Genomic DNA, 14,400 nt, shown 5'->3' with positions numbered 1-14,400 from the left:
CTAACCCTATTTTTCACTTTTGGGCCGGAGGTCCCTTCCACTCCGGTGGATCTGGAAACAGTCTCTCTACCTTTGAGTAGGGGTAAGGTCTGTCTACATCATACCTCCCCGTAGCCCGGCTTATGTCGGGATTGGGTACCTTGTTGTTTATATAGAGTGTGCTCCCGCATCAAGCATGTATCCACATTAGGAATCATGAGGTGTTACCCCATCATCAAGCCCCCAATCTAGTGTTGTATTCTGAGCGGCGTAGCAATAAATTTAGATTTTAGACGGTTTGGTATACATGGTTATCAGATACATGGAAAAGATGTGTAAATGACATGACCAATCATCAATTGGTCTTGTTTTTTACATACCATCGTCCATCGATTTGACAGCTACTCTCCTATTGCTTAACACATGCGTTTATGGAAATTAACAAACCATGGGAGCCACTTCATATACATGCAGTACAAACCAGATTCTTTGATTTTAGTCAAACACGTTATGAATAACTCTGGCTAAGCCACTCGAATTTGGGTTTGGGGTTAAGTCTTAGTTTTTGGAGGGTAATGGTCTGCTTTTCAGGTTTGTACACAAGTACACAACACAACTCGGGATCTAATTCTTTTTTTCTTTTTTTGAGAACCTCTCCAAAAATCTGCCCGACATGATGACATATTGAAGAAATGAGAGGTTACTGAGAAGTGAGACGCCCTTAAGGCTTCTATATGGGAGAAAGTGTAAATGGTCAGCGATGTAGAATAACGAATAAACCATACACACATTTATGTAATTTGAATGCCGATATATAACACCTCATTACAACACAAATGGAGTTTTTCAATACAAACGGAGTTGTGGGGATCAATCATACATCTTCAATAAGATTTAGCAAATAGTTTACAAATAAAGTTATATCACAACCCCAGATATATTGCATCAAAAAAAAATGATGAGCAATTTGTAGGCAGTAACCGCTCAACTTATCTGATTTCTACGAGTAATCACAAGTATACAAGGATGATCAGTGGGCACTCACGAGGAAAGGATGCTGGCAGACGCTGCATTCTATGGTTTTTGAACCCATCGCTGGAACCTCAACCTGACATAAACATATGATGACTGAATATTAACTTGGGGTACACAAAGCATATTAAGATTAATATGGCTTCAAGTCAACAACACTGCAATCACTAGGAATGAAAGACACAAAGAGCCAAGTTACTTGGTAGGATAAATGCCTTTTTTGATAAGAAATGTTCTTTGATAAGGATTATATTGAGCGAATTGAAACACCGATATCTATTTTTATTTGAAAGGGAGATGTTTATATTATATTATATTAAAATATGAGAAAAGGAAAAGATATAAAGTCGTGGAAGAACCTGCAAATGGACTGTGCAAGTTGGACATTCCACCTCTTTCATTTGCGCATCAGGGGCATCGAACTTTAATCCTGTATGGGTATCCTGGTTAATAAAGAAAATCTATTGTGGTTCTTATATGACAAGGAAAGAGGCAATGACAATCAAATCAACATATCTGAATAGTATCAGGATTAAACTACAGCTTCTGCTATGAAATATATTAATACTACCATTCTAGCCACTTTTAGAAATTTACCTCCCAATTCAGTCACTGGACAAAGCTTTCATGCAAAACGACTAGCCAACTAATTGACTCTTCTTATAATAGGGTAATTATTTTTTAAAGGAATATATCGTTCTCCATTTTCATTCAGATTAACAATAAATTGGAATAGAAAATGCAAGTGAGAAAAATATGCACTCTAACTTAAATTCAAACAATAAATTAAACACAAAAAATTAAAGATAAAAACTGTTTCTGGAAACTAAAACCATAAATATCAACTCCCTTAAGTGCTACTACTCCTCCCTACATTAATATACGGAAAATCTGCTTCACGAGCCTAGAACCCGGGTAAGATTCGGGAAGATGTTTCCTTCATTTACCCATATCTGAATTACGGATATTCCTATTTTGTATAAAAAGAAAACCATATATTATAAAGCTTCAATAATTGAGGATCTTAATTAATCAAACTTGATCCTCCTTTGGATCATTTATAGGACCATTCCCTTTGTGTATAAACTCTCTACTTTACAATATTAACTCCAGTCACTGTTATTATAAAATGTCATTTCTCGGGCGCACGTCCAAATCAATGGGTTTTACACACAGAATTGTGAATTCAGGTATATATGTACGCAAAATGTTAGCCCACGTTCATACTCCTATAGGCTGAAGGAAAACATGAATAAATATATAACTATGAGCAATTTAGGGAATTATTATTTATTGTATTATGTCATACGTTAGATGATGGTACATACCAGCTGTTGTATTGCGATTCTTTTCCATCTCCTGTCATCCAGAAACAAACAAGAAAATATACTAAGATTAGAATATGACTTTGGGTGATTAAGAAGATAGTCATTAATTAGCATCAATAAGCAAAACATCACTAAAGTCAACAAAGAAAAACATTGGAAAATGAACGTCCAAGAGAAGTGCAGGCAGGAAAGATACAAGTTTATTACCCTTAGTACTATCATAACAAGGGTATTCCTTATAATTTATAATTCCCCTAATGTTAAAAATAAAAAAAGCAGTATCGTTATTCATATTCCTTAATTGGTGGCTTGAATTTTGGCTAAGACGAAGATGTCTTTAATTACCATCTTGATACTAAAGAAATGAGGACATTACTTGTTGGGAGGAGTTGTCATCGGCCCATTAGACTACCAAGTTCCAGCAACTTCTAAAGGCAGCAAGCCTTAGTTAATTAGGCAGGCAGCAGCCCAGTTCTGGTTAGGTCTAACTTGGGGAGCAAGTTTGCTAAACCCTAATTGTAACCTATATATATTATTATCTCTTGTACATGTATTTTTGAAGGGACTCAATAAATAAATCAATAGTTGCCCTCCATGGATTAGTTCACAGAGATTAGGTGTGAGATGCTACGTGAAATCGTTTGTGTTCTATTGCTTCTTTCTGTAAGTCTGTATTGTGTGTGTATAATATTTAAATCCTAACAAGTGGTATCAGAGGAGGTTGCATACAGATCACACAGCCACCCCCATAATCACCACCACAATGGTCACCCAGATTAGGGTTCCAGCCAAGACCAACCACTATAGCCACCAGCCAGGCAGAAGAGCAGTCGCCTGCCTGTCAGTCTTCTAATTAGGGTTCCGCCGCGGCCGCCCAGATCTACAATAAGGGTTCCGGCGAAGCTGATTTGGGCAGATTATGGTTCCAACAAAGTTGTTTTGGGCAGATTCGAGCCTGATTTGGTTCAGTTGGGGCATATTAGGACTTGATTTGGCAGATTGGGTTTTTTTTGGGGGTTTGTGAATTAGCAGGAGGAAAAATTGGGTTCCAGGACAGAAGGGGGCTGTTTCGGGAGTGTGTTTTGGCAGAAAAAACAGAGACTGTGGGGGTGTTCAAGTCTCTTTGTGACTGTTTTGGGACAGGTTCTTGCATAAAAACAACAGTAGGTTGTTTGCAGGACTGTTTCTGAAAGTGTCGATCATGTACCTTCAACCAAGATTTATTCTTTGGTGCCTAGTATAAGAATGGGGGAGCAACACTGCTTGTTATTGAGGCATAGTTATTCCAACCAGAAGAGCTGAAGAAGCAAAACCGGAAGGATTTATCAAGGAGGATTTATCAAGCAGGAGGCTTTGAATCAGGTGTTTTATAACTGACAAAGAAAGTAACAAGGTAATGAAGGCCAGATCAAAATTTCCAACACACCATGCTGATGTTGAGTTCTTTGCGGGCCTTGATTCGCTTGTCCATGATAAGAGGAGACCGGCATCTTGAAAAACAGGCAGTAAGGATCCGTTAAAGCAGATGGCTATGGATTCCAATGGTTTAGCAAGGTGAAACAAAATGTTAGAAGCAGGTGTCTGGTTTTCTTAGTTGGTGGAGATACTTTTTTGAACAAGCATGATCAGAAGAGGTGGGACATTTTAGGAATCAATGTCCAGAAAATAAGAAAGAACTCCACAGATGAGATGCCGATCGCAGAGTAGAGAGTAGTGTGGATTCCTGGGTCATGGATTTCGTTTCTTCATTTCACACCACCCACGGCAGTGAAGCACTGTAAATTGGAAAGTTGGGGGATTTTGGAAAGGTAAGACCGGCGAACAATGAAATTGTTGATGTGTTGGGCATGGGTGACATAGATTTGAAGACTCCAGTCAGTTCATAGATTTTGAAAAATTTCCGTGTTATTCCAAGTCTGAAGAAGAAATTGATTTCTGTCGGGCATTTGGATGAACATGGCATGAGGTAAGTTCAGGAATGGGTAGTGGAGAAATATAAGGGAAATCTAGTCGTAGCTCGAGGTAAGAAACATGATTCGCTTTATATGGTCAATTTACTATCTAAAGAAGTGACCAAACAAAATCTGGTTCACAGAATCTTGTAGGCAGAAGAAGGTTTGCTTTGCAGATGGCAAACCCAAAGCTACAGGTCACATTCAGGTTGAACGTGCTAGGAAAGGTTCAGAGAAACCAGTAAAGGATTTGTATGACAGTGGGAGCATAGGTGTTGTGCTTCAGTTAGAAATTCCAGACAATGAGTTGAGAACCAGTATTCAAGCTCTTAAAGTCTCTGTCTCTCCAGTTGATTATCTGCTTTATTCGGAGAGTGTTTTGCTCTCAGAATGTTCCAGGTATCGGCAGTTCGAGTCAGTGGGAGCCGACAGGGACAGAACGAGTCAATGTTTGAGACCGATGGGTTGAAGCTCAGTGGGAGTTTTAACGCCCCTTCATATTAACTGCTGAGAAGGCCGGAAGGGAAATTGGGGGGTATTGAAGAACAGGACGGGTTCTTCAAAGATGTACAAAAGAGATTGAAGATGGTGCAGTTCGAGGTCCGAAGACACCAGGTGGGAGATTGTTGGGAGTTGTTGTCATTGGCCCATTAGACTACCAAGTTCCAGCAACTTCTAAATGCAATAGGCCCTAGTTAATTAGGCAGGCAACAGCCCAGTTCTAGTTAAGTCTAACTTCGGGAGCAAGTTTGCTAAACCCTAATTGTAGCCTATACATAATATTGTTATCTCTTGTACATGTATTTTTGGAGGGACTCAATATAGAAAAACTCAGTTACCCCCCGTGGATTAGTTCACACAGATTAATGTGAGATATCACGCTAAATCGTTTGTGTTCTTTTGTTTCTTTCTGTAATTCTATATTGTGTGTGTATGCTGTTTTAATCCTAACAATACTGTCAAATGCATGGTTCAATTTATAGTACACAGGTGGAAAGTACAGGTTGGGTATGTATAGCAGGAGGAATAAAATAGTTCACAGTTATAACTACTTTTTTTCCTTATTTGAAATGCACATAAAACAGAACTTGATGAGGATATGTTTGAAGAGCTTACACTTATAAAGAGCTTAAAAATAGCACAAGATGTTGTATTAATCTCATAAACAGAAACTTTGATCAGATAAAATGAAGTACATATTAGATGACGGATGGCGGTGTTTAATGTTTTATGACTGTAACCACCGAAGAAAATCTATCAGAAGCAGTTACGAAGTAAGAACTATTATACCTAACCCATGTTCTAATCAGAGTAATAACCAGGTATCATGAAACAAGAACAAGCAACTGCCACTTACTTAAAATTAGAAAAAAGCAGAACCGAAGCCGTAAAAATGATGCATTATATCCAATCATATACAAACAACTTTTCTCCCAGGAACATAAAGACATATATTAGAGGTAAAGCTGCGTGAGCATGAAGTATTGAAGATAGATTGAGATTGAATGAATATGAATATATGATAACAAGGTATGTCAGCTTGAAATCGAACTACTAGTTATTCATTAATTGGTTAACTTGATGATGTTCTCACCCATAAGTAGTTAGAACATCAATTTTAGTATGTGTGGTGTACCGATACAGTGATACATGAAATAGTGAGTTAATGGCAATTGATAGTTTGCAAATAGTTTAGCCGCATTCTCCTTTATAGACATGTTTCACAATTTGGACCATGTCAATGTGGAAGTGCAGAAGAACAAGACTTACAAGTCTTTAGTACCTGAAGTTTCTTCGCAATATCCTTATTTCTGTTTCTTAGTACCTGAAGTTTCTTTGCAAGATCCTCGTGTCTGTTATTGCCAGAAGATCGACTAGCCAACTCATCTACATGACTCAGCCTTTGTGTAACTTCTGCCTATAAAAAGAAGGATGTCAATAAACAGAAAATACAAACACCAAGATATCATACACCTGTGAGAGTTCACTCATATTTATTGTTATGATATTAATACATCAAACAAAAAAATTTGACCATATGATACGGGGCTGGTTAGATGATAAAAGTAACGTCATAAAGAATCAGAAATACTTCATTGTTAGTATTTCTCATTGGTATGAAAGTATAAATTTCCATGATACCAAAAATAATCACAAGTCTCACTTCAATCAGCTATAAAAGATAGAGACAGTCTAGTCATCACAAACGGATGATATCCTTATAGTTAAAACTTGGATGTTAAAGGCAGACATAACTATATTGCTTTCAATCTGTAAATGTGTCACCCTGAGTATATTTGAGACAATTTAGGTTAAGACAATCAATTCTGCTTCAGAGTAAATTATATATGCTCAAAACTTCATGATATGCATCTTATCCAGCTTATTTTTATCACATTCGTGACAAGTAATACTTTACGTCTACAAGTCCAATGTTATTACAGTATTTATTTTATCTTTTAGTGCTGTAAAGGCATACGTCAATTTGCAGTATCATTCATCATGCCTCATGTTCAATCATTTACAGCGAGGTATTCAATTCAATGTAATTGACTGAAATAGAAGGCTAATTATTATAATAATAACCAGCAGGTGCATCAAAGTACATATTAAAAATAAGTATCAATCATTACTCTTGATGAGTTTATCTTTTGGAAAATATTTCAGAAATGTTAAGCATTACCATGCATTGGTCACAAACTCGAACTTGTGGAGCCTGCTCTTCTGCCGTGAGAGCAATTCTACCTTGAGTGCACTTATCACAGAAAATATCACCACAATTTCTACAATGATGCTGAAATAGGAAAGCAAATGATTAAACGACAATGAGATTACAAGATAAAAACAAATCATAATCATCATTAGACATTAAAATAAAGCAAGCTATGGTCTAACCCTTCGCACAAAAGCTCCGAAATATGTGCTACAAGATGTGCATTTAACGGATGCTTCATCTGGAACCTACATAAGAAAAGGAAAACTACTTATAAGATAGCTTCTACTAGGCACATGAAACTTAATCAACACTGTACCAAAACTGAATTAAAACACCACTCCTATTAAAATAATTTAACTAATTTAAGAAATTAAACTAACCCAGTGGTCTTTTTCCTCATTTCCAGGCTTCATCAAAATTTTCCAATCAGGGAAGACTTTTTTCTTCTCAGCTACTTGTTCAGAATTTGCTAATCCATCCATCTCCTTGAACTGCATCAAGATAACAAGGATGAAGTGAGTTCTTGAAGCATGTCACAAACTATGATAAGATACCAGAAGGTCAAAAGACCTAATTAATGTTGCTAAGCAGAAAAATATGGAAAAGGGCAATGGGAAAGAAACCAGAGGGTCAGGGCCGACTGTTAGCATGGATAGTTGTTAGTATTTAAATAGCAGGTTGAGTTTACATTTGGAGTCGGTTCATGTGTATCTATTTTTACTTGGGTTCTTTGTTTGGGAGACATAGCCCCTCCCGAATCGGGCCTCGCATTTCAGTTTTAATAGATAAAATCGACTGCTTATTTCTTAGTTTCTATCATTTGGTTCCATTGCCGGGAAACTTTCGAAACGATGGTGCAAACAAGGAGTTCAGAAACTGGTGGTTAGAATTCAGATTAAGTCTCCACCCAATTGGCGGCTATTATGGCCAAGTTGAAAATCATGGATACCCTACAAAAAGATGTTGCCGCCCTCAAAGCCAACTCCAAGCACAAGTGTACCAGCTGTTCAGGTTTGCCTGACGATGGAGAGTGTTCTTGGAACAACAATAGACATTCGTCCATACCACAAATTAGACTTTCCTTCTTTCAGCAAAGGAGATCCAAGGGGATGGATTTTGAAGGCTGAGAATTATTTCCATTTCTACCACATCTAGAGGGTGATGCCCTAGATTTGTACTATCAAAATTAGGGCCAAGTCAGCTCCTTCTCCCTCTAGAAATTTTGATACTATATTCTTTCTATCCATTTCTATCCATTTTCGGTATCGTACCGTACCGTACCGAACCGGTTGGTACCGGAACTGGTTGTTATCAAAAGTAAGAACCGAATACCGTACCGAATATATGGTAACGGTACCGGTTCGGTACCAATACCGCTTAGAACCGGTTAGCATATTTGATAAGTGTTTTTGGGCGAACACAATAAAATCAATAAGTATAATAGTAAATCATGAAAATTATATTACAAAATGGAATGTCTATACGGATTGAATTGCATTACAAAATATAGAATTGTACATGCAAAATATTGATCGTACAACAAGCTAGTAATATAAACAAATTATAATTCATGTTACAAAAAAGTTTCTAGTTCATAATGATTCTTCAATTCTTATTTATTAGGTACAGTAATAATTTTAACTATAATAAAATATTGACATATTAATAACTTAGCTTTGTTATTATATAATATTTATGATAAGTCATCACGTTAGTTGCTATATAATATATAAGAAATATTGTATATTAAACACATTAAACAATTTGAGGCAATTTAAGTATACAAGTTATAATGTTAAGCACATTTTATCAAGCCGATCACTCGCATATTACAAGGAAATAACTTACTTGAATTGGAGGAGATGATGAATCTACAAGTTTCTATTAATTGTTTTAGGTTTTGATTATTTTTAGGGTTTTTCTTGGTATTGAAATGGTTTATGTTAACGGTAGCTATGTTATAGAAACCGCCTGACAGTATCCTCATAGGCCTAGAAAAGCCTATCAAAATCTAACCAGTATTTGAACCGCTATTACTGGTACCGTACCGGTACCGGAACCGGTTTTTGCTAAAACTAGGAACCGAATACGATACCGAATAGCAAGCGGTATCAGTATTTCGGTACCGGTACCGGGTCGGTTCCGGTACGGTACCGGTATTTTGGGAATTTCGCTCACCCCTATTTGATACTCGGTATCCAATGGTTAGCAACTGTTAATACTGTTCAAGCAAACTGGAAAGAGATGTTTTTAAAGTTCAACTTAACGGTAAAGAATACAAGCTGCAAGGAATAGCACCGGAACCACAAAAAGCTGCTATCTTTCGCAACCTCACGATTGTACTAATTGATCAGTCTTCGTGCACACGACTTGAGGACAAGTCGTCTCTTGGGGTAGTAAGTAATGATAAGATACCAGAGTCCAGAAGGTCAAAAGACCCAATTAATGTTGTTAAGTAGAAAAATAAATGGGAAATAGCAGTTAATGGGCAAGAAACCAGAGGGTCAGGGCTGACCGTTAGCATGGGTAGTTGTTAGTATCTAAATAGCAGGCTGAGTTTACATTTGGAGTCAGTTCATGTTTATCTATTCTGCATGGGTTCTTTGTTTGGGAGACATAGCCCCTCTCGAATCGGGCGTGCATTTCAGTTTTAATAAATAAAATCGCCTGCTTATTTCTTAGTTTCTATCAAACTACTTGTAGCCTACCTCGGCTACAAGTATTAAAAAATCACCGGATACTTAAATTGAAGCTATACTAAAAGACATAGCTACCATTTAATATTCAAATATTAAAATGCTATAATTTAGAGAGAGAAAAAATAGAACTATGTTAGGACATTTCTTAACAGAAACATGTTATCTTATCTTAAGGAATAGATGATAACTTCTATACTCTACCAAGCAAAGACATGTTATGTCGAAAACTTATTTTGCTCCTGGGTATTATTGCATACATTTTACGAATACTAAATTTCTTGAATGCAAAATTCAGTTACAGAACCTTCATCTGTCGATTCCTCAGTTAGTTCATTAACATCATTACATTCCTTTCATAAACGTGAGGTTCAATTGTGTTGGGTTACAAACACTGGCACTGATGTTCCTCATAATGGACAGAGACAGCCAGCCTTATAAAATTCAACAGGGAATAAACTTACAATTATTGGCCCATTTACCGGCAATAAAATTTCTTAACAAAGATAAATAAATAATATATACCACAGGAATATGAATGCCGAAAGCAACATATTAGTATCACGCGAACCAACATAAATACTAACAAAACCATAAGTATAATCTGAAGCAAAAAGAACAAAAACTGATAGTAAATCTGAACCTGAATACTTGCGGCAGCCACCAGATCAAGAATGTTGGTTGTAGTATAACCGTTAGACTTTAGTCTGACACGTCTTTCGTTAGTATCAACGGAACTTTTAGTCCAGAAAGCAAATACATTTGAATCCAATACCTATAAGGCAACAATATACACAAATATTTCAGAAATCTGCAATTTCATTCAAAAAAGCATAAAATTTTCAAACTTGATGCAAAATAAATTACCTCCCATCTAGTCACGGTGTCAAATGTATATACTTTCAGTGTTCGGGTCGTTGCAGGATCAAGTATCCGAATACCATCTAAACCAATCTGCTCAAAAAGTATAATATCCTAGGATAAGTAGCAGTTATCACCATTTTCGGTGTATTAACTTATGCCTACTCTATATATATGAACTTTATATTTCTATGTTAACAAATTTACAATCTAACTGAAACAAGTCACACAATAATAATAATAATAATAATAATAATAATAATAAATAATAATAATAATAATAATAATAATAATAATAATAATAATAATATAAACCTGACATAAGACATCCATATCTCCCTGCAGACCTGCCCCTTCAGAGAGTAGCACCACACGAAATTTCTGCACACCGTTACTCGCATCCTCGACGACTAACGGTGTCGCCTTTACGATCTTCTTATCACCATCCAACGGTTCTTTCGCACTTATAGGCCTTCCATAATCATCAAATTTCAGTTTACTCGCATTACTACTACTATTATAATCGGACCCATTACTGTAAGAAGAAGCATAAACACTCTGATGATCAGTAACATTATCATTTTCGGGTATCTGATGATTAATGGGTCTTCCATAATCATCAAACTTAACCGCAATCGAAGGCGGCGTCTTGTTAGACGGCTCGACCTGATTGTGGTACCAAGAAGGAATCGGGTTTGGATCGTAACTCGGGTTTGGTGGGTAGTTGTTATCTGGTGGTGAAGAATAGTAAAAGTAGGAAGGGTCTGGAGGTGCAGAAGGAATTTGATCAATTTGGGGATTATTAATATTAATATTGTTATTATTATTGTAATTATTGTAATAATCATATGGATTATATGATGATGGTTGATAATTCATTTGGTTTTGATGATTCATATTTCAAAAGGGTTTTTGTTTGATAGATCAAAACCTGGTTTTCTAAATAGTTGCTTGCCAAAAGAAAATAATTAGTTAATTACAAAATTAATAGATTAGATATTTAGATTGCGAAAATGTATATATATACGCGTATATATACATAAGGATCTTTGATTTGTCGTGTGACTGCGTGAAACCGGGTAAGAGGGAAAGTGTGTGTGTGTGGTGGTAGTGATGTGAACCCGCCAAAGTTTGTTAACATAACCGGGTCGGGTTATTGTAAATTGGGTATCTTAGGGGTTGATCTTTCAAGTTACCGTGTGATCCCCCTGGTTTTGTTAATTTACATGTGTACCTCTTTGATTTGATGTCTGACTTCGAAAGAGTAGACTTTTATGAAGCGTTTGGTTTGTCGATTTTGAAGGATTTTGATAAGATTGGAATTTAATTTCATTTCATTTGGGAAATTTTCAAATGAATCAAATTATATTAAGGGAGAATTTTATATATGTCCTAAATTGACATCTTAATTACATATTTATCCAACTTAAATTAATAATTACATATATATTTAATTTTTGTTTAGATTATATCATATCTGCCCAAACTACAAATTATATTGTGATAAAGACTATAAAAAAAGAAGAAAAAAAAACTTATTCACCAATATTGTTCATTTCTAACGATCTTTCTAATTAACATACACTCATTATTTAGGCTTATGTTTTTTCTTTGCCATTATGTTTAAAAATCTTATGTGCTTACAAATCATTTTATGGTTGTACTTTGTTTCTTTTTTATGGTAATCACTTTCGAAGTATCTTATAAAATCCTTACATAGCTGCAATATTATGTATTTTGAGGATTCGTTTGTTACATAATATTACAATATCTTAATATAAACATAGTTCGCCATGATAACATAAACAATAACATAAACGACAGTCATTTGGGCGTATTTTTTGGTCAAATGTCATGGTCTATCGTGTTTTTATTTATTAGGTTTTATAAAAGATGTTCGTGATAATATAGCGACAATACTTAAACTTTTTTAGCTATATGAATCATGCACTACAACCACAATTTCTTTCATGGTAATGATATCTATTTGATGTTATTTCATAGTAATGGACCAATGGTATTAATGTGCATGACATGTTGCTCTTGGTTTCTTTATTTAGCATTTTTTGTTTAGTAGTTTTATTATACCATAAATTTGTTTTGCTTATTATTTGTATATACAAAAGCTTTCTTATTGTGTGTCTTTTGCTCTACCGATTCACACCCGGTCATATATATGCAACCGCAACTTCGATTTATGTTTAGATCTTGTAAAGGTTTACCTTGTTAATTACTTATGCAATTCATTTAATATGTAATTAGTTGTTAGTTAGGAATGATAAATAGAGAATTTATTGAGTAAATGTGATTATATATCATTTTATAACACAATGGATAAATATGATATAATCTAGACAAAATTTGGATATATATGTAATTATTAATTTAAGTTTGGTAAATATGTAATTAGAATGTTAATATGGGACATATATGAAATTTTTCCTTCTATTAAATGTAAAGATTCTTTTATCTAGAGAATTGACATTCCTTAGGGGATAAGGGTGGATTTTGATTCCATGAGACTTTTATACTCAAAAGACAATAATACTCACATTCAACCAAAACATAACCCAAAAATATATAGAAGCATCGATGACGAAAACCTTATGATGGTTCAAAAATTAATAATAATAATAATAATAATAATAATAATAATAATAATAATAATAATAATAATAATAATAATAATAATAATTACCTATTTAAAAACTTTTTGTGTGAACAGTAGATTTCATAAAAGTTACAGCTAAAAATATATATTATACATAGCAAATTTTTAATAAGGATAGTCTTTGGTGGAGTGGCAAAGCTCCATTTTTTTTTTCAGTTGGATATGTGGGTTCGATTCCCATCTACATTTTTTAATTTCCCTTTTGATATCTTAGTATGAAGTGATAGCATAATTCAAGGTGAACCTTGGTTTGTGACTGATTCTATATTATAATTATATTTTATTTTATTTTTATCTATTTTGTTGAATTTTAAAATTTATGTGTTTTAAAGGAAAGTGTTAGATTTTAATATTTCAAACCCCAGTAGTGATATTCAAGGTGAGCATTATACTAGAAGTTAAAACCAGCATACTTATGCAAAACAGGACTGATAAACGCGTATACCCGCACGCTCTAGAAGTAATTGTACGATTTACCACAGAGAATCAAGATTCGATCTCAAGTCTCCAAATCAACATCCTCTTTGCCAGTTCCTTAAAAAAGGGACCCAGCTGACAGTTTAAAATCAAATTTAAACTTCATTGTCACAATGTTATGTTAGCAATTAAATACTTTGTTTGGTTACTTAGATGTTTCGTAGTGGTCTGCCATAACATGCTTTAGAGTTTTTCTTTTCTTTCTTACCTCAAAATTTTACCTAAATCTTATTTTCCTCATTGGTTTTGGTTTGTATAATCCATTTCAATTTTAAGTTCAAGTTTTTGTAAAAAAAAGTAAACAATTATCCTAATTAAAAAAAATCAATATTTGTTAACCCCAACTAACGACACTAGATTTTGAAGTTATTAGTATATTAATTTGCAAATTTTTTTTTACGGTTTTCAGAATAATAAAGTAGTTAATGTTTGTTATCCCCGTATAATAATAATAATAATAATAATAATAATAATAATAATAATTTAAAAATGATGAATTTTTGATTAAAATATATGCGGTCAACTAATTGTCTAATTCCAAACATGAGATCGTTTGGTGATTGCAGATGTTCAAATTTCAAATATAGTAATAGTATATGTTGTTATATAAAAGAATAAAATAAAATGGGAATATGTAACAAAAATCCTCAAGGAATGAAAAAAGGATGCTGGTTAGCTGTAAGCCGGC

The 14,400-nt window shown here is 34.5% G+C and overlaps 1 protein-coding gene across 2 annotated transcripts; it reads right to left on the bottom strand.

Annotated features, from left to right (window-relative positions):
• Window positions 1–804: 804 nt before the first annotated feature.
• LOC122578709 (protein FREE1-like) lies at window positions 805–11,661 on the bottom strand. Of its 2 annotated transcripts, none has more exons than XM_043750727.1 (10): window positions 10,880–11,661; window positions 10,571–10,657; window positions 10,347–10,478; window positions 7,388–7,498; window positions 7,187–7,252; window positions 6,975–7,085; window positions 6,075–6,209; window positions 2,340–2,370; window positions 1,371–1,441; window positions 805–1,087 (listed from the first exon to the last, which is right to left on the bottom strand). In XM_043750727.1, the coding sequence occupies exons 1-10, from the start codon at window positions 11,459–11,461 to the stop codon at window positions 1,010–1,012; spliced, it is 1,404 nt and encodes a 467-aa protein (XP_043606662.1). In that variant the 5' UTR covers window positions 11,462–11,661; the 3' UTR covers window positions 805–1,009. The 2 variants fall into 2 exon arrangements, with proteins under 2 accessions (XP_043606662.1, XP_043606663.1); XM_043750728.1 differs by having other exon boundaries at window positions 6,117–6,209; window positions 10,880–11,656.
• Between the last annotated feature and the right edge of the window lie 2,739 nt (window positions 11,662–14,400).

This window comes from Erigeron canadensis, chromosome 8 (genome assembly GCF_010389155.1).
Source record: "Erigeron canadensis isolate Cc75 chromosome 8, C_canadensis_v1, whole genome shotgun sequence".
Taxonomy (NCBI): Eukaryota; Viridiplantae; Streptophyta; class Magnoliopsida; order Asterales; family Asteraceae; genus Erigeron; species Erigeron canadensis.
Note: the sequence above shows the minus strand (reverse complement) of the source record. Positions and strands in the feature narration are given on the sequence as shown.

What these genes read in the sequence shown, in the direction of transcription:
- LOC122578709 (XM_043750727.1), bottom strand. Translation starts at nt 11,461, where the DNA reads ATGAATCATCAAAACCAAATGAATTATCAACCATCATCATATAATCCA. An exon ending in GAGTTTGTGACCAATGCATG is followed by an intron (nt 6,210 to 6,974) that starts GTAATGCTTAAC and finishes TTCTTTTTATAG; the next exon opens with GCAGAAGTTACACAAAGGCT. An exon ending in CTTGCACAGTCCATTTGCAG is followed by an intron (nt 1,088 to 1,370) that starts GTTCTTCCACGA and finishes TGTTTATGTCAG; the next exon opens with GTTGAGGTTCCAGCGATGGG.